Source organism: Corvus moneduloides, chromosome 6 (genome assembly GCF_009650955.1).
Source record: "Corvus moneduloides isolate bCorMon1 chromosome 6, bCorMon1.pri, whole genome shotgun sequence".
NCBI lineage: Eukaryota > Metazoa > Chordata > Aves > Passeriformes > Corvidae > Corvus > Corvus moneduloides.
The window spans coordinates 36,537,658-36,564,101 of record NC_045481.1 but is presented as its reverse complement, the minus strand read 5'-3'; the positions used below and the strand labels follow the sequence as shown (position 1 = coordinate 36,564,101).

Here is a 26,444-nt window from a genome sequence, read left to right as displayed (position 1 = left end):
CAGATGCCATGAAAAAGCTATCTCAAACAACAACCTGACAAAACACCAGGGCACAAAAGGATTTCTCCCCTCTGCCTGGCAGCAAAAATATGCTCAAGGAACAAGACATGCCTCACAGTACAACAACCTCTTCCTATACCTAGGATAGAGAAGTTCTGCACGTAATCCTTATAATGTTTCCTTGCAGTTTGTGAGGGGTGGCTTCCCCTGTCCCTCCATATTCAAGCTCTGTGTATCAACTATCCTGACTATGCAGCCTCCCTCCTACAGCTTCACCAGATACTATCCACAGCTGCAGGAGCTTCTGCAATACAGCTTTTTATCAAGGTTCTTGCATGCACAACTGAGACCTGAAGTTGTGAGGAGTAAGAAAGGTGATCCAAGGACTCACAGTACCAAACAACAAATATAAACAACTAACTAAATAAAAGTAAATACATACTAATATATTTTATGTATATAGCAAAAAAAGTAAATTACTCACCAAGATAGGGACAGCAGGTATAAAGTAACTGCTGATCCACCAAGGGTACAAAGTCCTGGTGAGAAAATGAAGGAAATGCTGAAAGGATACAGCAGGAAACAAAGAGTCTTCAAGTCAGAAATTCCATACATGGCAGTCACAGGCAGGTTTCAGGGCTACCTTTCCACAAAAACAATATCTGGATTCCAAATACATAGTAAAATTATGAACTTTGCAGCCCAAATGTTCAGTCCAGCCCTGTTACACAGAATGAGCTGCTCTTCATTTTATTAGTGTAGCTCAGCCTTTGCCCCATCACTAACAAAGCCCAGCTGAAAGCTGGGTTAAAGAAGGGAACCAGGACTGTTGCCACAGCTTCTACTCATAAGGGAGAAATCTTTCCATGGAGGAAAATACATGAGGCACATCTGCTATGCATTACACCTCCACAAGTGCCTTCATCCAGACTCACTGGGACACCATGCGGTGGAGAAATGTCACCCAGTATTAACACAGCACAGGCAAGGCCCCGGGAGGAACTTCAGATCCCATCCACCAAGGCAGTGTATCTTAGCATACATACCCCTTTTCCATGGACTACTATATACCCCCTTGCATGTCTGGGCGTTATCTGGAACATCACACATGCCATATGCTCACCTCCTTTCCTGCTTGCTCATACCATTGTCAGTTCAGCTACCCTTTATCGTGACACTGGAAAACAGATGACCTCACAAACAGCAACGTCACTCTTACAGTCCCACCTTACTATTTCTGTTCACCATTACTTTTGCTTATTTCTGGAAAGAGCTACAGTTCTATCAGCTCACCTTGCAGGAAAACAGCATCTGATCCTCCAGCATAACTTGGCACCTGTTCTGCAAATTATTGCAGCAGGTGAGATGGCTCCTGCCTGACAGAAAACCCAGAGCTGTAACACAGAGTTCACAACCCTTAACACAGATGCGATGCAATTGAGGCACTTGGACAAACTGGGCATCACATCCATTGGTCTCCATATGCTCAGTGCAGCTGCCCTGAAGTTCCTGATAAAATCTTACAACTCCCGAGGAAGTGGTAGGTCCATCTTCACCCACAGATTCAGAGGACATGCTGCGGCACTAACTCACCAAAGCCTGAGCAGATGTCACAGTATCCATCACAAATCTCTCCTGCCTGTCATCAGTAGTAAAAAACAACTCTTCAGGGACTGATGGAACCTGAAACAGAAAACCCAGCAGTTGCAACCCAAAAGGCAGTCAGTAACTTCCGCCATTTCTGATAACAGGACAGTAAAATCTCACCACCCTGCCACCCACAAAAAAGGACCCCTAGCTCTAAGGATCCTCTTGCCCTGAGGAAAACCTTTCCATAAAATTAAAGACTTATTTTGACCACAATAACATAAGCCACCTTCCTTACCCTCCCCATAGAGCATCTTTCACATTTCCAACTACTTGCTAAGTAGTTACCTTGCTTCCAACTGGAGGCACAAAAGAATTTTAAAAGTTCATCACACACCATCCCTCTATAAGACAATATACTCCCCCAGTAATTCAAGGCTGACAGCTAGCACACCATCTTTGTGACACAAGCTTCCAGTTCTAACAGGAATCAGCTGTCAATTTTCTTACAAGGCTGCAGATTAGTAAGTACAGAATGTGTTTCAGACGCAATTAGAATTCCTACTGGAAAAAAATATGTTGCTTCACACAATTCCACTAGAGGAATATAATTCTCCGTTAAAATACAGTTTTTCTTTAAACCCCACACCAGTGTAAAAATGCTGCATCAAAACAACAAACTACTGTTTTGAATTGTTTTAATTCATTTCAATGCTATTTTGTATTGAGTTCTGGGCCCTGCTTTTTCTTCACAGAAGAGCTACACACACAGGAGACCCTACCTGAAAAAGCCAACCCAGAACTGCAAGGATCAGCAGCTTGTTCAGGAAACTCATCTCCTTGTCTTCAGAAAGGATCATTAACCTGCCATGCAGCAGATGAAGAAAGAGAGAGTGTTAGTTTCCAGCAGCTCAGTTTTCATTAAGGAAAACATTCCAAACCATTCACTTACACTATGTATCATCATGTACACATACCCTGCACGTCTGCCTAAAGAGAGAGTAAGCTCTACTTTTTGTATGTACCTGCATAACATCCTGTCTTAAGTTTACACTAGACAAGCCCTTCTCTAGAATGTGCTTCAAATTTTCCTCATGTATATAGGAAAGAAAACGAGAAAATCATTTAGGCATTAGAAACCTTGTAGGTTTAAGGTCAAATTCAAGCTGCAGCTTGAAGGTCAATCACAGCTGCAGATGTAGAGAGATCAAGTGGGGTTTAAAGACTTTTATTTACTTAATGAACAAACCACATATGTGAATCAAGTATTAATTCCCGAATTTAGGCTGTGTTCTCTTTGAGCTTTATGTAAGCTATAAGGTATGCATGCTCTGCGCCACAAAAAAAAAAAAAAAAGTGCTTTAGAGCTTTTTATAAGAATCTCAAACCAATGCCAGCATGCATTCTCAACCATCAGGCACCTCAACTAAATAATCAAACATTCATAGAAACGTTCTTTATATATATAGTTTCCCAGGCTCTTACCTGTATACCTGCAGCAAGAGACCAAATACTTTCCTGTAATAATCAAGGAAAGGAGCAATATGATCCACAAGAGAAAGGTACTCCACAATCCAAGGAATAGTGAGGATAGAACGTTGATCCCGAATAGATTGTCTCAGAAGCTTTAATATATCCAGTACAGGCAGGGTCTTAAAGGACAAGAAAAGTTAAACCAGTAGCTTGAAGTTATCTTTTGATACTTATAAAAAACTTTTATCTATATCTTGGCTTTTCTTTCTGGGATTTCATCTTCTGTACTGATGACTTCTGGCTAATGAAAACTCTTCTTTCCACAAGACCAGAGGTACAAACCACACTATAACTGCAACCAAAAGTCCCACTGGGACTTGGAAAAGCAAGGCTAGAAGCCTGACTATGTACAAAGTGGAGTCAAGGTCTAATGCTTCCATTCAGTATGACACACTGCTGGGACACAGGTGCAAAACTAACAGAATCAGTCCTGGTAGCTGAATGTGACACTATAAATGCAAGTTGTCTTAGCTAGGTGAAAGTTTTGGTATGACAGATCCAGATTAGCAGAAATAACAGAAGACCAAGTACCTCACCATCAGTGCATTGCTCCCTCTTTTCAAGGTTACACAAATACTTTTTTCCTTTGTTCCCAACACCAGAATATGCAGCAGGGACACAGAACCATGTAACATCATCCCAGGAACCACTGGCTCACTTTGAAAGTGCATGACCACTCACAATCCTCCTTGGACTAGAAAAACTGCCTGTCAAGCAAAAGGCAATGCTCGGTTTCTTACTTGGTTTCTTAGCGCTAATGCGGAATCTTGCAAGTCTCTGGTTGGCTGCTCCGCAGTGCGATAGGGCAGGAAAACAAGAAACCCCAGAAACTTGGCGAGGAGTCGGAGACTCAACAGGGCCACGGTGAAACGCTTCTTTTCATCCTGAAACGAAGAAAAGCAAGCTGAGGCAATGCTACCTCACGCTGGCAAAGCAAATGCCTACCCTAAACTTCCACTCCCTTCATGTAAAAGGGCCACATAGCTTCATCACCGGTTTTAATAGAGCCAGGTTTCTAAAATACATATTTATCAAGCATTTTAAATTGCTCCTGTTGTCATTCCTTCACTTCTTTGCAAGAAGGAATTATTCAAGAGCTTTCTAAAACAAGCAGCTACTCAGTCACATCTTCATATTAAGAACTTTGGAGTCAACGAGAGGAAGAGCTGATCTCATTGCCTCCTTTACAGCACTACCACTTTACAAGTTTTCATGAATCTTTGGCTACTACTTTGCTAATAGTCTATAAGCTGTGACACCTCTGATAGGTATAGTTGAGTGAAGAAACACCTGAACACCTATGAACAGGGATGACTACAAATTCATTGTAACTAAAATCTTTCTACATGGAAAAGTAGCAAGGAACTTATTGAAACAGGGTGCAACAACTGGACTTGGTTATTTCATTGATCTAACACAGGATACAACAGCCTAAAGAGAAGGCTTTCACTTTCACAACTATTGTGCACTTACGACAGTTGTATGGTTCTATGAAGCACCTGAAGCATGCAAGTAAGCAGCAAGGGGCTCAGACAAATAAGCAAATTGCAGAGTTATGACAAAACCAAATGAAGAAGCTCTTGTCCTGTAAATACAGTGGTGAAAGCTCCAAACAACTCACAATCAAGCCAGTAATTGTATGACTACTGGAACAGCTCAGAGGAATTCCTGACAGATGTGTTTGCACAAAGCAAGCCTACCTGTTCATCCATATCTGCTTCCCCATCACTGTGCTCGTGCTCCACCAGAGTAAGGCCATTCAGTTCAAGTATCTTCAGGCACAGACTATCCATCAGGTGCTGATTGAACTGGTAACTTCAGCAAAAGATGATGGTGAGTCAGACTGGGCTGAAAACAGCAGTAAAACCTCAACTAACACACTGCAAAATTTTAAGCTTGTCTTGTAAGTTGTAACAAGCATCAGCAGACATCCAATGTAACAGACTGACAGACAAGAAAGCAAGAGAGAAGACTAGGACTGGCTGTGCACCTTCATTTCCACGCTTCTTTTGTACTTCTTCAGAGATGCTATGTAACAAGTCTTAGCATAAGGATAATAAAATTGATCTGACAAAGGAGGAATCTATAAAATAATTGAATTTAAGATTATAATCTCCCACAGATCACAATTCCCCCACGCTGTGAATTGTGACCAACTAAAACATTAAACAGAACCATGAACCTGGCTTCATCCTGTACACCTTGGCTTCATGCACTATCACACAAGAAGCATTTGTCCAGTCCAGTGTCCTTGCTAGGTAGCACTGCATGCCTTGGCACTGGGAAATGCTGACAGCTCCAAGAAAGTATGATGGGTTTATCGAAGAAAAATCATTACCATATAGTCTAGTCCCAATCTTTCTGGATAACTCCCTGCTGCAAGAGAAACGTGCTCGTGCTTCCATTGCCCACACACGTCACAGAGGGAACAGCAAGCACAGGCTGCTCACCTTCCTGCACTGAGGATGAAGTCCCTGAAGAATCGTTGGCACCCTGGGAATGAAGGAGGTGGACAAGGCCCTCTGATGCTCTGAGGAACAACAAATCTTTCCTGCAGCCTCTTCAAACGGCTCAGATTATCAGAACCCAGCATATTAAGGACATCCTGGTCTGGAGTGTCTCCCCAGCTTGCACCACCACCGATAGGACCTTTGCACATCTTTAGGAGACAGAAAGAGTACCGAGGTGGAATATTTGTAACAAGGCAGCATTTCACTTCATCTCTCACCCAGCATATTATCCCTTCCTCACAAGACTGTTTTTGGAGTAATCCAAGCACAATGTTTCCTGGTGCCCACATACAGAACAACTCTTCCCCATGCCACAACATGCTACCCACCTTGGCCATAGACAACCTAGAGGTCTTGTGAGACAGAATTCCAAGCCTACACATCTAACTAGGGCATATCTAGCAGGCTACATGTGGATGTGTGGAGAGAATACCTATCACTCTCATGATCTTCATGAACCACTCAGTAGCATCTTTAGTTCAGTCCCCAAGGCCCATGATACTGCACTACACATTCCACAGCAGGTTTTCCTGGAACTTCCAGAGAGTCAAATAAAATTTAAAAATTCGTGCCCCACTGCCTCCAAAACACAGATACGACTCAAGACTCAAAGAATTACAGAACTGCAGAACTGTTTAGAAGGGGCCTCTTGGATCATCTAATCCAACCCTCTTGTTCAGCCAGGGTCAACCTCCTGACCTGTCAGTGAACACTACTGAGAAAAATCTGGCTCCCTCTTCTTCATTCCCTCCCAGCAGGTATTTGTAACACAGTGCTAAGACAACCTGGCGCCTTCTCTTCTCCGTGCTGAATACTCCCAGCTCTCAGCTTCTTCTCATACAAAAATGCTCTGGTCCCTTAATCATTTATGTGGCCCTACACTGGACTTGCTGTTTCTTTTCTTGTACTGGTGAGCCCAAGGCTGGACACAGCACTCCAGACATAACCAAGCAAATGCTGAGCAATGGGAAAAGTTGACTGCATACATCTAAGTCATGACAGTTTTAATAAGAGAGATCATAATAAAAAGCAACATTTAAGAATGTCTATCAAGTGAGCAAGTACCATTTATTCCAAACAGAACATCCTTGTCTCCCCAAGGGAACATCTTGTTAGACTTCTCTACCTTTAAATCATCAGGCTTTGACACAAGTCCTCAGTTCACTTCTGCAAGAGTATCATGATATACACAAGATTCTGCAAATCACCTTCCAGTCAGACACATTGGATCCATTGAAGACACTCAGTTATCAGTTTAGATCTTTGGCTACCCTTATGAAATCCTGCAGTCTTCATTAAGAAGGCACAGATATAAAAGAGAAATACAGCACCTAGGACTAATTAAATCCTATTGATGTAATGAAGTTCACCTTACCTCTGTCCCACAGTTTCCACGAACACACTCAGTCAGATAGGACACTGATGCAAACCCAGACTTAACACTAGAGGAATTTACAACATTCCAACAGCTTGCAGCTTCCTAGCAATGTGTGGGGGCTAATACTCAAGACGAGGTTTTGTGCCTGTTTCACTCTCCAAAAGGAACCCACCAATAAGCCAAGCATCTACAGAGAATACAGTGAATATCTATACTTCATTGAGAAGCATCTTCTCCTTCTTCATTTCTTTAGTTACAATGAAGTCAGATGATGCTTGAAATTGGCTAAAAAAACCCCTTTAAATTACAACAGCAACACTGTACCAAAACCAGCTTGTTGCAGTGTTACACAGAAGGACCAGAGAATTTTTGCACTCATGCTGCTAACAAACATAACTGAGAACCTCTACATCTGAAAAATTTCAAAATACATCCTTAAAATTTCCAGAAACTATAACTGTACTAAAATTAGAAGGTTAAAGTAAATAGCCATGAAGAATGAATGCTTACAGCTTATGATGTCCTCAGTGTGCCTTATTCCTAATTTAAACAGAGTCCATCAGTCATTTATGACTGATTATTTCTGAAGAAGGAAAGAAATTCCCATCCTGAAAACTTGTGTCTCCCAAAAAAAGTTTCAAAAGGAAAACCTCAAAGAAGCCTACAAGACTTTTCTCAGGCCAAGGACGGATCAGCTTTGATACAACAAATCAGCTTTGATGTATACAGTCATTAAACAACACAAGTCATTTACCTGGATAAGCTGTTTCTGAAAGAGCCTGGCAAAACGGCTGTGGTTGCAGGTTGCAGATAGGTGAGCCATCATGGCCCTGTGAAGGAAAACATTACAAAATTCTGACTGGAACTTTGTGGTACAAAAAGCAGTGTTCTAACCTCAAACTATACCAAAAGCATAAAATATCTACTTTTAAGAAAGCAATCTCCGAAGGCCATTGAAAAAAAGCAGTATCTTTATAACCCAGTTTCCCAAGCATTGAGCCCCACCTGCTGCTGACATGGAAACAAAAATTCTCCCTGGGCACCTGCAGAGTAAACACAGCTCTAGAGATAAAAAGAATCTCTTCCTTACCTGCAGTAATGCTGTTGTTTAGAAAAAAGAATAAAATCATTCAGCTCCCACTCCTCCCTACCCAGAACAGTGAGTTGAGAGTTCACAGATGTGGAAGTAAGCAAACAGCAGTAGTGCTACTTCTGATGTCCCAAGAGAAGGAAAATGTCTCAGTTTAAGCCTCAGCCTTGTTTTGCTATTGTGGTGAAAAGCCATCTACATACACGTAACTTGAGTAGGCTGGTGGTTGAGACTAACACAGAAACCCACAAGGCAACTGCTTTCAACACTATAATAGTTTCTTTATATATACTGCATTTTGATAAAGCAGTAAGTGAATAAAATAGTCTGCTTTCCACAGAAAGAGACACAGTTGTCTTCTTTTCAGAGCCAATGCACTAGACTCCCTGAAATAATTAGAAGAGCTAACAGCTTCTGAACACATAACACACTTCTCTTCACTTGAGAGGAGTCAGACATGGGAAACATGGCATGCACACACAGGTGTATGCAATAACAATGTTCAGACCACAACACATTGGTTTTGAGAGCAGCTCTTTCTGTGATTACGAAAGAGAAAGAGCCACATCAAGACTGATCAAATTAGCCCCTTGCCACTTACAGTTTGTTTCTTTAAGATAACAGTTCATACTTTTAAATTCAGAAGCAAGTGTACACGGGCAGTCTCTTCCAAGCAGCACACAGCCCCCTACAGATTAGTGCAGAAGACCAGGCGGAACATGGAACTAAGGATGCCAAGTGCAGTATGCTGCACCAGCAATTCAGCTACATTAAAGAGCTAGCCAGAGTTGCATAAGACTCCTACCTGATCTTGTTGCCCAGAACTCTTTCAAAGTCCCAGCCAGTTTTCTCATGGTTATCCTCCCATTCACGCAGAAGTTCATAAAAGATATCCCTGTGAATCAAGATATTTAAGGGAATGAATACCCACTCTTCAAAATTTGAAGCAACAACTGAATATTCAATTGCTTCAAAGTTCCCCAGCAAGAATCTACCTCAGATTAAATAACTCCAGCCTCTAAGCATTCAGATACCTTTGAAAAACTCATAAATGTTAGCAGTACTTCAGTGAGTTTCCATTTTCCATGTCTTTGACAGCAAGTGCTTAAGCTTGTTATGCCCAATCTATGATGGAATGACCAAAACAGCCATTGCCAGACAGACATAGTGAAGACTGAGAGGCAGGAAAGAATAAGCCACATGAAGTAATACCTATGAGAAAAAGAAAAGGACCAAGACAATTCATCATTCTGCCCTCACCCTGTTGCTGCAAGCATGGAGGGAGGTGGCACGAAGAATAGAAGCATACCAGATTTATATGCAGAAGCAATCCAGTAGGGTGACACACTGTACAGGCATTATCAGAAGTCTCAATAACTCCTGAAGAATTAGGCTGTTCTTCTCTAAAGACATTAACCATTTAGCTCCTGCAGTCAATATGGACAAAGACCTTTTTTCATTTAATTAGAGTAAAAATTTCAGGATTTTTTTCTACAGTATGTAGCATACATGACACATTCTTAATATCCTTTGTTCATAATCATGCAAAGGTTATACCCTGTTAGCATCCAGGAACAGTAGAAGAAGCTTACCTTTGTTTCTTAAACATGTGAAATGCTCTGTCACTGGGAAAGTTAGAGCGATTATCAGTTTCTGGCTGAAAAGAAACAGACTGTACAGAGCATGGCAGCAGGAGAGACACCTGTTAAAAATATAAAGGTAGCCATTAAACTAATGTAAGTCTCTAAACAGTCTGAAACACAGAAAAAAGCAGGGAAAAGGCATGATGAGGAAACAAAGTATCACTAGCCGAGTTGTTCAGACACTCTACTTCCTAACTGCTAACTACTAGCAAGCACCAACAGCTTTACAATCTGCACTAGGCTACATAGGTAGCATCACTCAACATTAGGAGAGAAAGTATCTGGTCTCCTTAAATCTCTGCTGAACAGCTTGCAACCAGTATTGATACAGTGTGGAAAGACTCACAAATAGTCAAAGTGTACCTTCAATATAGGGCTTGAGAAAATTCAGGACCCTGGCTGGCAATTTCTATTACGTTACTCTTTCTCCAACAGAAAAGCCAGTGCTTCAAGTAGCAAGGCCTTTATTTACAACTTTAACAACTTTGAAGCTCAGCTACTGACATGTCCCAGTCTCAGTACACTGTCCTTTCATTGCCAAGACTAATTTCCATATTTAAAAGATGGATGAAATGAGATACATCCCTACCATTCAGCTTTAGTTCCCTAAACCAGTTGGATAACTCAAGGGAACCATATTTTCTAACCTGGATTGTCTCCACTGAAATGTCATTAGCCGAAAAGAAGTGCATATCTATGAAAGAAATCCCAGGTGGAGCCAAAAATCAGGCATTAGGCTGAGGCAAGTTCCAAGTGGAAACTGGAGTAGAGAGCAAGGTCGGGGAAGTGCCGCGCTCCCCTTGGCAGCCATTTGGCATGGTCAGTGTCCCTGGAGTTCTGGGCATTATGGTTTTCTGAACCCTAACCCTAGGTGGAACCCTAACCCTACCCTAGGCGCAGCCTAAGAAACTCCAGTGGGCTGAGGCAGGTTCCAATGAGGAAGACACGAACGCTGCACGGTTGAGGCAGTGCCGAGCTGCCCTTGGCATGTCTTTCACATTGTCAGTGTCCCTGGAACTCTGGGCTTTGTGGTTTTTTGAACCCTAACCCTAGACGTAACCCTAACCCTAACCCTAGCCCTAGGCACAGCCTAAAAAAAATCATTGGGCTGAAGAGAGCTGCAATCAGGAAGAAACGAACACGGCAAAGTCTGGCCAGTGCCGCGCTCCCCTTGGCATGCCTTTGGCATGGTCAGTGTCCCTGGAGCTCTGGGCTTTGTGGTTTTCTGAACCCTAACCCACATCTTTGAAAGTACCTTCTGATACTGCACCTAGCCTACCATTCTCCTGGGATCCATATTTATTAGATGAGAATTTTAAAAGCAAAACTTGACACTATCAAAGTCTCTGGCTGAGGTCACTGCCTGGAGCACAACGCAAGGCTAGCCAGCAGTGATTCACAGCTAACAATCACTGGACCCAGCAACTCACTCACCCACTGACAAGGAAAAAAGGTAGATTTTAGACAGTTTCTAGAGACAACACAGCAAGGTGAAGCAGGAGGAATGAGATTTAACATCAAAGCCATTGCAAATAAAAGAACAACAACACAAAGGCTTGAAGCAATTTCACTTGGGGTCTGCTAATTTTTACCTTGGCTGTGCTGCTTTCGTAAGCCTGCCTGAGCCTCTTGTGCAAGGTGGGAGAAAAAGATGCAATTCGTTCATTTTCGGCCAAAAGCTTCAGCATCCCCTTTTCTAAATGGGAAATAATTCTGCCAAGATAACAGGGATAAAACTCAGACAGACAGACAGACATAAACAACACATGATCCGATCTAAAGAAATGCTTATGCTTACATTTTATGAGGCTGCCAAGTAAAGAGTTCTAAACCACATGTACCCAGCATGAAATCCTACTGGTATCTGTATTTGTTATCATTCTCATCTCATGATTTTCCTAATGTTGCACAACTACAACAAAGTTCAATGGACAGATCAGTGCAAGGAAAACCACAGACATCCAAATCCCGGTTAAGTTGTATGTTTTGAAGGAAAATTAACAACTCTGTGCCTGTAACTGGTAAAGTTCTAAAATCCAAGCATACTTGCTTAACCCCACAAACAACTGCACCCACAAGTAGATGAAAAAAGAATTCAACTCACTCATATTGATAATCCAAGACTCGAACAGCAAAATAAACACAGTTGTGCACACTTTCGAAATGCTGTCTCCCTGACACATCTAAGGGGAAAAAAGAAACATGAGACAACAGTACCTATCACCATTTATAAACTAAAGGACCAACAACTCGCTTTTAAGGAAAGTAGGAACTGACATATCAAAAAAAAAAACTTCCAGACTCCTATTCAATTTTCAGAAGTTCCCATTCCCTATCCTTCCTATACTAAAGGCAATTGAATTGTTGAATGCTGTATGGGAAAGAAAAGATTCTTTCTCAATGTTCTGAACAACAGTAAGCAGAACAAAAAAAGTAGACCAACTACAAACAATCATAAAATGGTGTTCCCATAGCTGAAGATTTCATGTTCCTAATCTCAGCCCTAAGAATCAATGAGCAGCAAAACAAAGGTCAATTAAATTGAGGCATGTGGGGTGGGGGAGGGTGGGGTGGGTCTCATCCTAAAACCACCCTTTTGGTTGTAATATCCATAGCAAAGTAGTAATTGCATCAAGCTTAAGGCTGAAGTAGCCAAAAGCCAAATGCAACAATATGGCTGGATCCTGTGCACTCAGATCCCAACCCGAAGCTTAAGAAACACACAGTAGGTCAACTGTGTGTTGCACAGCACATTTGAATTGCAGGATCAATGGAGAAGCAACTCAAGCACAACTATCCTTCTCTCTAAAAGTCAGTGTTAGGAAGTAACTACAGCAAATCTCACACAATAGCAGAAAACTATCTAAACAGTATCTAACAACCTCGCTCTATCATACTGTGGAAGCACTTCCCATACATGCAGGACTTTTGTCAGCACCTCACATGAGTCTCACAGTGTTAATAAGGTGTTTTTATGTAATTTAAGAATAACTGTTCAAGTTACTCTACAACACCTTCTCATTCTATGGAAGCAACATTCTTTCTCTTCATTACTACTGCTTACCTCTATTTCTTTCACTGATTTCAGGGTCACTATTCCCATCTTCTGCAGTAGAAGTGCCTTTAGATGTCAACAGTTGCAGAACAAAGAACAGTTCCAGAAAAATATTTGGTACCAGGTTTTCTGGAAGAGAGCAAATGAGATGTCAAAGGTGGATTGTTCAATACTGTCGTACTTTAATACACAAAGGTAAAAAGACAGATTCCTGTCCTGTGGTAGTCAGCAAAGAACTCCCTCCCCACAACACAATCACAGTGTAGATCAGCGTGGGAAAGGTGTTAGGGAATAGCCTCATTTCTGACGGGACATACAACTTCAGTCTACTGCAGCTCAGAGTACTGCATCAGGCTCACCTCCTTCCCTAAACTTTTACCATGTATTTATTTATTTTAACTGTGTTGGCTTAGTTTATTTTTACAGATGTCATTTGTTTGTACACTATAACTATCCCACAACTTCCACTTCCCATCCCTCTCCTTCTCACAACACATATGCAAGTTCAAAGCTCAAAGCAAGGTCAGTCTCACATCTTCTGTGTCCTCACCTGCTATGCACGATGAATAGAGCTGTGCCAGACACTCCAACTGTTTCTTGCAGGAAACCTTAGCAGGATTTGCACAGGTCACCAGATGGCTTTCAGTAGGAAGGCTAGCACTGCGAGCGTAGCTAGGCTTAGTTGGAGTACCAGGATCAAAAGATATCCCTGCAGGAGAAGACGCCTGGTGCAGCAATTTGCATCTGAAATTCGAGAGCAGCAACATACGTGGCTGAGGATGAGCTACAGCAGCCATGCAGCCAGAAGAGGTCTTTCTCTTCCAGTGTAGCATGAAGGAAATCCTGCCATAACTACACCATGTCATTTACACTGTCTAAAGCAGCTTTGAGCATGATAGTAATTTGAGTCATCTTTCTCTTAGTGAAAATAGATCTTCAGGTTAGCAACCAAAAGACTCTAAAGAATCCCATTCAAATTCCAACCTGTTAAAATAGTGTAGCACTGTGACCAAATTAACCAACTAACCTATGTTACTGCTTCTCATCTGAACTTGTACTTGTTAAGGACAGGGAATCTGTTAGAGACCAGGTCCTAAAAAAATTTTTTTGCATGTACAATTTCTGACAGCTAGACATTTAAAAAAATACATGAAAATAAAGTTCACATCCATACCTTTGGATACAGATGTAGGCTAACAACACTCTGAGAAGACCCAACATCACTAAGTGGAAAGCTGATGCGCAACAGCTGATGAAATCCCATACTGGCAAGTTAAACAACAGAAGGAACAAACTACTTTGATTGCTGGATTCTAAATCAACAATGATCACTCAATTAAATACACAGACATCCAGACATCGTACAAAACTATACCTAGAGAGGTCATCCAAAATGCAATACCAGAGCGGCATACGTAAGACACGTGAGATACAGGACACAAGCCAGTGACAGCAACATCAAATGATTGCCAAAGATTCCAATGGAACATTTACACTTGGAACATCACACTACATCTTACCACACTGTCTCAAAAGTAAAATCTTTAAATCACTTTAAGGGCTCTGGGGAAGTCAGAAACATTTTTACCTGCAGGAAAGAACTTTTCCTATTGGCCTGTTTCTAGTGGAACTGCTGTGATGATGAACAATTGGTCCCAAAATAGAAACAGATTGCCAACAGCTTCCTTGCAATGAACATAATCGACCAACTGATAGAACTGAAGAAAATTATTCATTAAGTACTTTGTGAGCCCACCAAGGTAAGGTTCCAATAATGCAGTTAGAATCAGCATCACTTCTGCCTCAGTGCTGTCATCTACCTCAGGATGAAACTCACCTTTTGCCCCTGGTCAAAGGGACCCAGCCAGCTGAAGGCTGTGTTACTTCTGTACCTCACTTCACCACCACTACTGAGGACACAACAGCTTCTCCCAGCTTTCAAGCAGGATGGGTCAGCTGAGAATATCACTTCATGTACAAGATCCAGCCCACCACATACTGCTATTTCACTGACTTCAGTTGATACAGATTATTGGGACATTTCAGGGAGAATTTAGACTGGAATAGGTGCTAGACTTAAGTGCAGAGTGGCAGGTTTGAATCCTGAGCAGTTGTGCTGCAGGTTCAGTAAAAACAGTAATTCATTAGACTACTGGATGTGTTTCAGCTAGTTCTGGTCCCACTGAAGTGAGCTGCAAAGCTTAGCAGGAAAAGAATTACACCCATGTGTCCTAAGGAGTTTCCCCAAGAACAAAACTTACAAAAGAGCAACAACAGTTCTGTCAGCAATTAGAAACAATGGTTTCTCTACTACTGGGCTTTGGTTTATTTCTAGTATCAATCTTCACAGTGACACCATTTTACAAACAATGAAAGTCACACCAACTGTGTGTGTGTTCCATGTTCACTAACTGAACAGCAGAGACAAAATTAGAGGCTAGAATTCACCTCATCTGACAGCAATTTTCAACAGACAACTGCAGTAGTAACCTTTAAAACAGAATCTCAAGTGCCCATGTCCTGTTTTCTCTGACTGCAAGCTTCTGCTACTCTACCTACCTTGCAAAACCATTAACACTTTCCACACATTTGCATCACTAACTCATTTTCTCCAAACCAGTGTGTCTTGCTGCAATCTTCAAACACAGTCTACACCCAATTGCTTCACCTGTGCAATCTAAGGAGAAATGCACAGGAGATAACCACACATACAAGCCCATGAAGAGGAAATCTCAAAAAAGCAGTGAGGACTGATTACGCTTTTGAAGTGAGAGTCATTGTTCCAGAGTCAGCACACCTCTAAAATGACAAACATGAGCTAGATGCACTAATATCCTAGTCTGATACCACAGACACACTTGGCTTTAGGTAAATTATAGTTTAAGGTCACCAATATCTGTTTTGGATATTCTTCTGTCATTTCCACTTTGGTATCGATACCACCTTAAGGGAAGGTGTTGTGGTTTAGGAATGTACTCCCCAGTTTAGTGCTCCCACTGAAACCCTCCAAACTACTCCATCTCTTCTCTCTCTCCCTGCCTTGGGGCAAGCTGGAGAGGAGAATTGGAGGTGCAAAAGGTAAAGATCACAGGTTGAGATAAGAACTACTTATTGGAAACAGCAATGAGATAAGAAAGGGAGCAGTATCAGCAACAATACAAATCAGAGGGTACAAGAAAGAGGCAAACGATTCACAGGAAACCCTTGAAAACAGAGAATACCTGACCACTCCCTCTGCCACTCTCAGGCAACCTGAAAGAGCCCTCCCACATCCCCAAAAAATGAGGTGAGGTGGTGTAGAATAACCTCTGAGTCCTGGCCATGCCCCCTCCTGGCTATTGGAAGAATTAACCCTGTTCTGGCCCAGAACCAGGACACAAGGGAATTAAGAATCACCCTCCTGCTCAGACCCTACCGTTCTTTCTTCAGCATCTCCCTCTCCTCTTGAAGGCTGTTGCTTATCACAGATGAGAGGTTTCCTTCCTGGACACCAGTGAAGGCCTCAAGGCTTGACCCAGCTGACAATCGAGCAGCTGGAGACTGGCTGACAGGTGTAGAAGTGAAGCAAGTCTTTGGCTTTGAGAGGGGCCGCTCAGCACTCACAGGAGTTGGGTTGATTCGCCTCGATGGTTTGCTTTTGCTGAAAAAAAGAGAAGCGACTCCACTAAAATCAAGCTAAACAACAACAAAAAAATTAGGTCTCAAGACAGGTATGCATGCAACTCTTCCAGAGGAACCTAATGCTAAAACAAAATGGGTATCGAGTTGGGACACTGAATTTCTAAACTGTACCTATGGTTATCAATTTATTCTGTCACTGAAAAGAAAGTCATGGAGCTATAGACAGCTAAAAACAGCCTGCTGACCCTGCAGCAAAATTAATTATCAAATATCAACCCTTCCAAATGTTTCTAATTTGAAAGGACAGGATATGCCCCATTTTAGTAAGAAATTGCCAGTGAATTAGTTTCTGACACGACCAGGAGAAAAAAAAATACCAAAACCAAAATCAATCAAGTTGCCATCGTCTATCACTAAGAGTCCAGGCTCCCAAGTTACATTAGATCCTTTAAGTCCAGGGAAACCCATTCTTCCTGCATAAAATACTTGCATTTGTCCTTCAGGAAGAGGCTTGGTAAAGTAGCAAAAACCACTAAAAACTGGACATGGATACAGTAACACAAAGCATCGAGGAAATGCTGGTTGCTACATATTAACTGCTACAGTGTTCTCAAAATCACCTGTAACACTGACTTCCAAAGACTCAAGGCCTCCTTCCTCCTTCTTTTTCCTAGTGGAGCATTAATGCAATTGAGGAAGAGAGCCTTGCTGTCTGTGCTGGAAACACACCTTATCTCCCTTGGCCAAAGCATCATCTAGAGCATCACCCAGACCCAGCATTGGATTTGCCATATAGACTCACACATGTAATAATTTTCAGCTGGAATTTTGCATGTCCAACTAGAAAGTCCCACTTTCAGAGACCAGTGACTGACATACAGAGCAAACAGGCTGACACAAAGGCTTTGTATTTGGTAATGAGGATTTTAAAGAGTAAAAGAGAAAGATAAAAGGACTGAGGCAACCACAACACAAACAGCCGCCCAGAAACTCAGCCAAAGTCACCAAGGAGACCAGGGCATACTGCAGACCAAGGAGAATACAGCTACAGCTATTTTGTCCACAATTACACAGCACAAACAAAGCTGCACACTAACATCTGCTACCAGAAGCCACAGAAGGTCAATTCAAAAGCTTTTTTGCTAGCATCAGTAATGCTGAAGAGCCTTCCAGGACTGCTCTTCCTTACCAACTGCTATTCTGTTAAATGAGAAATGTGCAGAGCCAATACAGCGCTGACTTGTTCGAACATGCAAGGACAAAGATGTGCTCAGCTTTCTATCAGCTGGACTGTGCACTGGCAAGCTGCAGGCAGCAGCACAAGCAAGAGGCTAAAGAGGTGTCTTGGGTGAGTCCACAGAGGGGAAACCTGACTCCCTGTCAAGGCAATATTCCCTTCCCTACATGCTGACCAGAAGCCAGGTATTCTGTATTACAGCCTCTTCTGTATCTGGACATGCACAACAGCTGGTCAAGGAGCAGCAACCTGCAGCACAATCCCAATGAGACAGCGAGGCAGACTCGCTCTTACTTTGTCCAGCCAGAGGCAGCGCCCATGGGCGGAAACTCCTCCAAGTTGTTAAGGTTCAGCTGGCTGGGCGGGGATCTGGCAGAAACAAGAGGCGCTTCACTTCGCTTCCTTCTCCCTCCACTCCAGGATCCACTGTCACTCTTTCCATCCTCCTCTTCAGCCAGGGAACGTCCCAGATCCCGAGCTACCTGCCGGCCAGAGGCACCGACCGAGCTGCTGCCTTTCCTCCGGCCTCGTCTCACAGGCAGCGCTTCAGGCGTGGCCGTGAGGAAGCTCCCCAAGCTGGCCTTCTGAGATGACCGCTTCTCACCGTGGTGGAGCACAGGGCTGTGCCCAAAGCTCGGGCTGCTGCTGGAGACCACGCTGGGAAAATCACCACAAGGGCTAGACAGGTTTGACCCGGAAAAGGAGGAGGAACCGCTGGAAGCTGCAGCAGGAGAAAAGCTGGTATCTGTGGTGCAGATGGTCACTGAAGTCCTTTGCGAAAAGAGCTGCACTCGGCTGCTGGTTGCATGGCCTGCCCTCCTTTCTGATCCTGTCCTGTGGCTCCCATGGGCCTTGGAATTAGGAGTCTTAGCAGGAGTAGGGGGTCCATTAGTCAGGATCTGGCTGGTCTGCTCCCTTAAAAAATTCAGCAGAAAAGGCACAAAATCTTTCTGAAGCAAGCTAAGAGATACCAGCTTGTCATGGATGTGGTTCTCCTACAAGAGAAGTGGACAAAGAATTAATATAAAGATGCTACCTGATTCTTTCTGTCCATGTACCCAGACACATTTAAGTAGTAACTATGGGATTTCAAAACACAGTAAAAACCAACATGTCAAAGTAGGTCACTGAAATTCAAGCAACCATAGTGCTGGTCACAGACCTGAAAATTAGCCTACACACAAGCCATTTTGGCACAAGTTTTCAGATGGAGTCATTCGCTTTGGTCTCTGACTGGAAAACAGTGGAACCGTTCCATGGAAACATCAGTAATACTGGCTACAGCCAGGGAGGACTTGGAGCAACTGGCACCCCTAAGTTCAACATTTCAAAAACATCAATACTGAAAGCATCTAATTCTAACAGAAAAATCTAAAATTTGCCATGTCTCTGTGCCCTAGTTCTCTGTGAATGCCACCTGCTCCCACAGAGGGGTGCTGTAACAACAACCGCTAAAGCACTTGGAGTTCTGCAGCGCCAAATACAAAGCTGCTTTTCCATTTCAATTAAATAATTTTGCTCCCTTGAGACCTCACAGAGGTCTAAACAGAGACTGTGCAACTTTAAGGTATGTGAATTTTATACTTGAGAAACCTAAACAAAAAACCCACCACTGACTCAACACATTTGAAATCTAAACAGGTGGTGATCTTACAAGGGTAAACCTAGACAAAAACGACTTCATGTTACGTGTGCAGTTTAAAGTTTTGTACCCTGTGTAAAAATTCTTTTGTTCCTAACACTGCACCGGGTTTCTGTTTCCTCTCATTAGGATTCAGCAACATTTGCAACAACAGAAGAAGTTCTCCAAGGCAGCAACTTTTTCCTTACTAATATTAAAAAGCATTGCATACATACTCCTGTAAAGTTATATTCACAACCCTACTAGATGAAAAGTCAAGAAAGCAAACGCTGTTTCTGAAGAAGGTTTTCTGCATGAAAGAAGACAGCAAAAGCATGCCCGTGACTGGACTCACACAATCCTCAACACCCATACTAAGGTCATATTTGAAAGCGTGAGACCAATTCAGCTTCTTGAAGAAGTGTGAGATTCTGACACAGCCTGGATAACAAGCCAAGCAGCCAACAATCAGTGCAAAAAAGCACAGGTCAGAATACGACCCCCACAAGGTGTCAGAAGACCATCTCCAGCTCAAAAGTGCCATGAGAGCTAGAGCAAGACGTAGCCTAGTGTTTCCTTGGGTGCCCCCCCTGGGACTAGCAAAGGGGCAAAAAGATGATTACAGTCTATGCTATGCATAAGGTCGGGTAGTTTCTCCAGCTTTTCAGGGCACAACCTATTTTCACTCATCTTTCTCTGTCCAAGTGAATAGAGGTTTGGTTCCTCCACAGCTGGGTAACAGGAACCTGTCAACAGCTGCCTGCTGCAAACTTCCCACTTGCTTTCTCATGCTGAAGCAACTGCGCTGCTCCCAACAGCAAGAGGCAGCAAGAAATTCCCTTGCAAGGGCAAACATTTTGACCTCCACACCCCTCACCGACACAGTGCTAGCTGAGCTACCAGGATCTCAAACTTCATAACGTTGTCATGTCTGCTTCTGCAAGTCACAGTTGAAGAAATACCACATAACATAAAGTCCCGGTCCATTCTTCCCATACGTTTAGGATGATGGCAATACCCGACTAACTCATGTCGGTGACACCAGTGAGTTTTGATTTTAGCACTAGGTAACACTCTGCAAGGGGGTCAGGCAGAAGATGCTTTAAATACAAATTGTTTCTCTGTGTTATTCTCTATGTGAAATACAAGCACTCCTAGTCCATTTACAGTTAGAAATGTTTTTATTTCCACAGGAACACAAATTGTTCATGACAAAACTCAGCCAGCAAGTACCCTCTCCCAGCCCGCAAAGATCCTCCTCAAGGTCCAGGCGGGATGAGCATCCAGCCGGGAGGCGCGCTGGCGCCTGCACAGAGCCACCGCCAAGCCCTGGGTGCTGACAGCCTCATCCTTCTCTCACCGCTACCTTCCCCGACAAAGACGCGGGAAGCGTCACCCCCTCGTGTCTCCGCGTTCCCCCAAGGACACCAGCTGCGCTGTGCTGCGCTGCACTGCCCGCCCCTCGCCTCACTCGGCTCTGCGCTGGCACACGGCAGCCCGGGCTCCCGGCGCTTCCGCGCCAGCGGCCGCGGGGCCCCCCGCTCCCGCCCGGAGCCGCGCGGCGCCACCGCCCGCAGGAGACTGCCCGGCGCCGGCGGCGCTGAGCTGCGGCGGGCTCAGCCCCGAGCATTTTAGCGGGTTTCACACGCCCGCCGGGCAGCTCCCGGCGCAGCTCCCCACCGGCGGCCTCGCCTTCCCGCCGCTGAGCCCAGAGCCCGCCCGCGCCGGGGGCGGTGCCACCGCCTGTTCGACGGGAGCTCGGCCTCAGCCCGCGGCCGCAGAACGGCACCTGACGGGGCCCCGGGCTGACCCACGCGAGCTTCGTCCCTCACAGCAGCGCGGGGCGGACAAACTTTCCCGCACGGCCCCGGCCCGCGGCAGCGAAGGGCGCTGGGGGAGTGGCGCGACTACGGGCCCGGCCCCGCCGCAGCCACGGCGCTGCGGGAAGGGAGGGAGGGAGGGCGAGCGGACAACCCAGCGCGCGTTACCTCAGCTGGGCGGTGGCCGGGGCCGTGCCGGAGCCACCGCACCACGGCGCTGACCGGCACCTCCTCCTGCAGCAGCAGCTCCAAAACCGCCGCCATTCCCGGCGCCGCTCCCGCCGAGCACGCGCACAACCCGCGCCGGGGGCGGGCCCGGCGTGTCCCCCCTTCCCGCGGGGGCGGCGCCGAGCGGGGATTCCCGCCGGGGAGGCGGGCGGGGGCCGCGCCCCCTCCCCATGTCAACACGCGGGGCACGGGGCGCCTGCGCCGGTCCGTGCGCGTCTTTTCCTCTCATGCGCGGTATTTCCTTCCCCAGCAGGGCTCGGGGCCCGGCCTAGCGGCGGCGGCACCCGCGGGCCGGGGTGCAAGGAAGGGCAGCGGCGTCCCCCCCCCTCCCCGCGGCTCCTCGCCCGCCCGCCCGCCGACACCCGCGGCGGAGGATGGCCGAGGACTCGCCCAAACGGCGCAAGGCGAATTTCAACGAGGCGGAGACGGAGGTGCTGATCGAGCAGGTGCTGAAGCACGAGCAGCTGCTGTTCGCAGCGGGACCCGGCCGCGCCTCCGCGGGCCAGAAGCGGAAGGTGTGGGAGCTGATCCGGCACAAGGTGAACCCGGTGGCCGCCTGCCCCCGCGACGTGGAGGACCTGAAGAAGCGCTGGCGGGACCTGAAGCGCCGCGACCGCAGCAAGCTGTGCCGCCTCTCTCAGGGCTGCGGGCCGCCGGCGCCCCCCGCCCTCGGCCTCCTCCTGGCCCCCGAGGAGCTGCCGCCCACCGCCGCGCCGCCCGCCCTCCGCCAGCGCCGCGCGTACGGCTCCCTGCTGCCCGCCGAGGCCGTGCCCATCGTGGGCGGCATCGACACGCTGGAGCTGCCCGGCGCCGTCGTGGGGGACATGGGTGAGTGCGGGAGCGACCCCCGCGGCGCCGCCCCGGACCCTCCGCCCGGCGTCCCCCGCCGCAGCCGCGGGAGCCCCGGTCTGCGGGGAATCGGCGCTGCCCGCCCGCTGCGTGCGCGCAGGGGCCGCGGGGACCGGCCCCGCAGGAAAGGTCTGGTTCGGATCCTTGGAAATGCAGAACTATGTGCACGCACGCAGAACTGTGAGGCTTCGTGCTGTAGGTCATAAAAGTGCCTGAGAACAGCACCCAAGAGTAAAAACCCTGTCTCGTAGTAGATGCTGCCCAGCTACGAGGCGTTAGACCCGGTCACCGATCTTCACTATTACAATAGCTATTCTTGCAAATGCAAACAGCCATGGCAGCACACAGGTCCAGCCAGTACAAAGTGCTGCGGGTACCTAACTTCGTTTGTGCTGGAGATACTGTCCTAGCGCATTGAAATGATCACCTTCAATACCAAGGGATTCTCGCAATCACAGTGCTTCAGCAACGCTCTTACTGGTTACTGCATGCGTGATAGAGCATGAAATGAGCTTGCAGTGAACTTTATCTCTGGGATCCTAAAGTTTGGCTTTTGTGGTGGTAAGGGAGCTGTAGTATGCAGATACATGGTTGACTGGTGAATGCATATTTATGGTTTTCTTACCACCTATCGAGGTAATTTGTATTATAAAACCGTCAAAGATAACATAGTGTGAATTTGAGAGTCTTGTTTCAAGGACTAATCTTAGTGCTTAGTAAATGAGAAAATGTGTCACTGACTGCTGAGGTTATGAAGTTTCTCACAGGCTTTACTTTGCTTTTCTTCCCCCCCACCCCCCCCTCTTCCAGGGTTTAATGGCAATCCCGGCCCATCTCATCAATCCAGTCTTGAGCAGATGAACCTCAAAGAAGAAATAGTAGTGAAGGTGGTAGAGCCAGAAGAAAGCTCTGAGGACATGGTAGTGGTTCCACCTAGTCAAGAACAACTGCCTTTTCTGGGGACATCAGGTGGTGGTTCCTCAGGGAAAGTAAAAGCCAAAACAAAAGGCAGGTCCCAGGCAGACCAAAACAAAATGACTGAAGAGGACCTACTGCAGATTCAGCAGACCCAAATACAGGTGATCCAGTCTGGCTTTGACAGTGTCAACCACAATCTTCGACTGCTGCAGCAAGGCATGCAAGATCTGAGTAACAGCATCAGCATCATGGCACATACACTTGTTGCTATCAAAAACGTCTATGTGAAAAACAACACTGGCCCAACCACACATGCCACTGCATCTACTCAGACCACAGCTGGGTACCTGAGCCCAGGATCACCCCAGCTCTCCCCTGCTAAGGACAGAGGTAGAGCACAGGTGGCTGGAAGCAGCAGCAGAAGCAGCAGCTGCAGCTCCAGCTCCATGTCACAAGAACCAGGTCCTTCCGAGTTTCCTAGGCCCCCCCTGAGAAGCATTAAGAAAGAACATCCAAATGGCTGCTACTACTTCTGCTTTGCAGATGTGTAAAAACTTGAATATATGTAAAGTGACTGTGTTGTTGGGTGCTATTGTATGTTCTGCTCCGGCCTGTGACTTTGAAGGAGCAAAGTGGACTTGCCTCCCATGTTTTTCCCAGTGGGAAACATTTTGCTATAGGTGGCATTAAACACTAATTACCAGTCTCAGTTAACTCTGTTGCTGTTGGCTAATAAATTTCTTCTCTTTTCTTTATTCTCTTAAAAAACCAAACATTTATTTTGATTAAGACTTTTGTCTGTATCGTCCTTTGTTTAATGTCACTTTTTGAAAAATAAAAGGCATGACAGAGGGGTAAAAAAGTAACATTATGGTTACTAACCACCAGGAGCTGTCTTACACAAGTCACCTGGTTCTTGGATTAAACAAACCTCAGAAGTAGCTGGTTTTTTAAGTACTTCCCTTTTCTAATAATGTTGGGGGTGTTTGCTTGGTTGTTGTTGCTGAGTTTTTTTTAAGTCTGAGCTGTGCAAGGCATCACAGGAGGAGTTTGAGATACTTGCTTATTCTAGGAATGGTTTAGGATTGAGGCATCCATGAGTGTCCTCAGAATTCATACAGCATTGTTCCACTTGGCTGTTGTTCATTCCCACTTTATCAAATGCAACTTCTCTTCAAAGACATTTTGTTTTACTGCACTAGCAGGGGAGCCTCTTTTTTGTCACATGGTTAAAATAGAGAAATATAGCAAAAATGAGGAATTGATGAGTGATGCCTGTTTCTGACATACAGGTTATATGTAGGCTGTATCTTTATCTGATTCTGTAAGCCTTATGGAATCGATATCACGCTATTTGAAATACAGAGAGCAAAAAGCTTTGTATTATTTTACATGAAATGGAAGTTAGATTTGCTGTTAAATTACAGGAGGCAGGGGCTCACTTCATTCCAGACAAATGATCTTGCATAGTTTAGGAAGATTTCATCTTCATTTCCTTTCTTGTAACTATATACCCAAGGAAGAAGAAAGATGAGGAGGAATTGGAGCAAAATGCAACCTGGTGTCAACTCTGAAACAAGCAAAAATCATTTTATCTTCATGCCAAAATTTTGCATTTAGTTAGGGGAAAACTATTGTCACTGGCACTATTTTAAGATGTTTCAGGGTTATATATTAAAGCCAATCTACTTTGCACCATTCAGAAGTAGCAGAGGTGCAATGTTCTTATATCTGGCGTCCGTACTGGAGGGCAAACAAAAACACTCTCACCTGAAATTTTGTCCAATGACTTGAAAAATCATACAGGTTCTCTTCTTAAGCATTTATGATCAATATTAAAAAAATTCTACAGATAAATTTGGACTATAGCAATGACTAGCTACCTCTAGTGTTACAGTCAGTTTGCACAAGCATTCCTGCTGCAGGAAGTTAGCAAATACAAATAACATAGAGAATCACAATTAAATTGTCCCTCTCCTAGAAGCTTAAGAATATGTAATTGTAGAATAAGACATGCCATTTTTGCTGTCAGCTTTGACTGAACTCTACCGTATGAAAATGTGCATATAAGTACTTCATTTCTGCCCTTACACCATTTTGGTGTACTGATTTAACTCACTTGCACTTCAAAAACCAACCACTGCTGCCTACTATAATGTGAATACAGGGTAATCAGTTGTTACCAAGTGTTTCCTTTCAGTATCACAGATGGAGTAAGATATGCAAATATCTCACAAAAATAAAATGTATGCACGTACCACACAATGTTAATTGGGATTAATGCCTTGAAGAAGAGAAAGTTCTCTTTTCCAGGTTTGCCTTAACAGAAGGAGATGGTATGGGTAACAGGTATTAATAAATTGCTGAGTTTAAGAATGGCAAAGAATTAATCCTTCTAAATCAGATTTTTGAGGCTATGTTGTTAAAAGCTTTCCAGATTAACCTGTTGGAAGCATTATTTCTCCCCCATCAGTATGGATGGGCTCTCTTGAGCAGGGTTTTCTGTATTTTGTTTTCATGGACAAAGAAGCTAATTCATGCTACCATGACATTCCATGTGGATTAGCAAATGTGATCTATCTGGTCCTTCTGGGCAGCAGTTTGAGCTTGTCCAGGTTGCAACAGGCAGTTCTTACCTTTCTTTTGATGTTTCAATTCTTTTTGCAATGGTTAATTTTTGAATTTCACCTACTACAGCATTTCCTGGGAGAGTTGACTTGTGTCTGCTTTCTCATGTTCCAGTACTGATTTACGTGAGAGGCAGCTACAGTGTGAGTAGAGAAGTGCAGCAAGATCCTACGAGCAGAAGGGGCAGATTGGATCTCCTGTATGAATGCAGACAAGCCAGGCAATGCTAAAAGGCACTGTGGTGATCAGACAACAACCAGACCTCAACATCAATCTGCCACAGCATGTTTGTTCTGATCTTCCTCTTTCCCTGTATTTCAGTTGTACCACTGAAATATACTGGAGCCAGATCAAAATCACTCTTCCACTTCTGATACACTCTAGATTTACTATTTTAAACAAGGAAAGAAACTGAGCTACCTCTCATCACTATAGAGTGGGCAAAATTGTTATTTTCATCTTCAAATTAATACAGTTGGTTGCGATTTCTTTACACACCCTTTCTGTGATTAAATGATGGTTCTGTTGGGAGCACTGAACTCACACGCACCACCCAGAAGCCACGCCATTAAGTTTCTGGCTGCTCTTAACGGAAGGTGAAACATAATTTTCTTGGACTGTTACTGAATAAATGAATTCCCAATTTGTTTCCTCTCCTTTGAAGCTACCTAAGCTATTTGTACAAATTACAAGAGCAAATGACCTGGTCATGAAGCTTAGTGAAAA

At 44.7% G+C, this 26,444-nt stretch overlaps 2 protein-coding genes across 2 annotated transcripts in view; one reads left to right on the top strand and one right to left on the bottom strand.

The window, feature by feature from the left end:
- The window catches only part of CDAN1 (codanin 1), a 32,760-nt gene extending 11,364 nt beyond the window's left edge, over nt 1-21,396 (bottom strand). The window contains exons 1-17 of the mRNA XM_032111532.1: nt 21,264-21,396; nt 17,949-18,649; nt 16,212-16,436; nt 13,347-13,540; nt 12,806-12,925; nt 11,846-11,924; nt 11,334-11,454; nt 9,691-9,800; nt 8,904-8,993; nt 7,763-7,838; nt 5,571-5,779; nt 4,821-4,935; nt 3,861-4,004; nt 3,073-3,239; nt 2,370-2,451; nt 1,594-1,683; nt 485-539 (exon numbers count right to left, since the gene is read on the bottom strand). Coding sequence (XP_031967423.1) covers nt 485-539; nt 1,594-1,683; nt 2,370-2,451; nt 3,073-3,239; nt 3,861-4,004; nt 4,821-4,935; nt 5,571-5,779; nt 7,763-7,838; nt 8,904-8,993; nt 9,691-9,800; nt 11,334-11,454; nt 11,846-11,924; nt 12,806-12,925; nt 13,347-13,540; nt 16,212-16,436; nt 17,949-18,649; nt 21,264-21,359 — 2,674 coding nt within the window. The 5' untranslated portion in view covers nt 21,360-21,396. The remainder of the gene's footprint in view (nt 1-484; nt 540-1,593; nt 1,684-2,369; nt 2,452-3,072; nt 3,240-3,860; nt 4,005-4,820; nt 4,936-5,570; nt 5,780-7,762; nt 7,839-8,903; nt 8,994-9,690; nt 9,801-11,333; nt 11,455-11,845; nt 11,925-12,805; nt 12,926-13,346; nt 13,541-16,211; nt 16,437-17,948; nt 18,650-21,263) is intronic.
- A 200-nt stretch (nt 21,397-21,596) lies between these two features.
- LOC116445194 lies at nt 21,597-26,220 on the top strand. Its single transcript, XM_032111535.1, has 2 exons — nt 21,597-22,151; nt 22,983-26,220. Exons 1-2 carry the CDS (start codon nt 21,698-21,700, stop codon nt 23,639-23,641), a joined length of 1,113 nt encoding a protein of 370 aa, XP_031967426.1. The 5' UTR covers nt 21,597-21,697; the 3' UTR covers nt 23,642-26,220.
- Nucleotides 26,221-26,444: the final 224 nt, after the last annotated feature.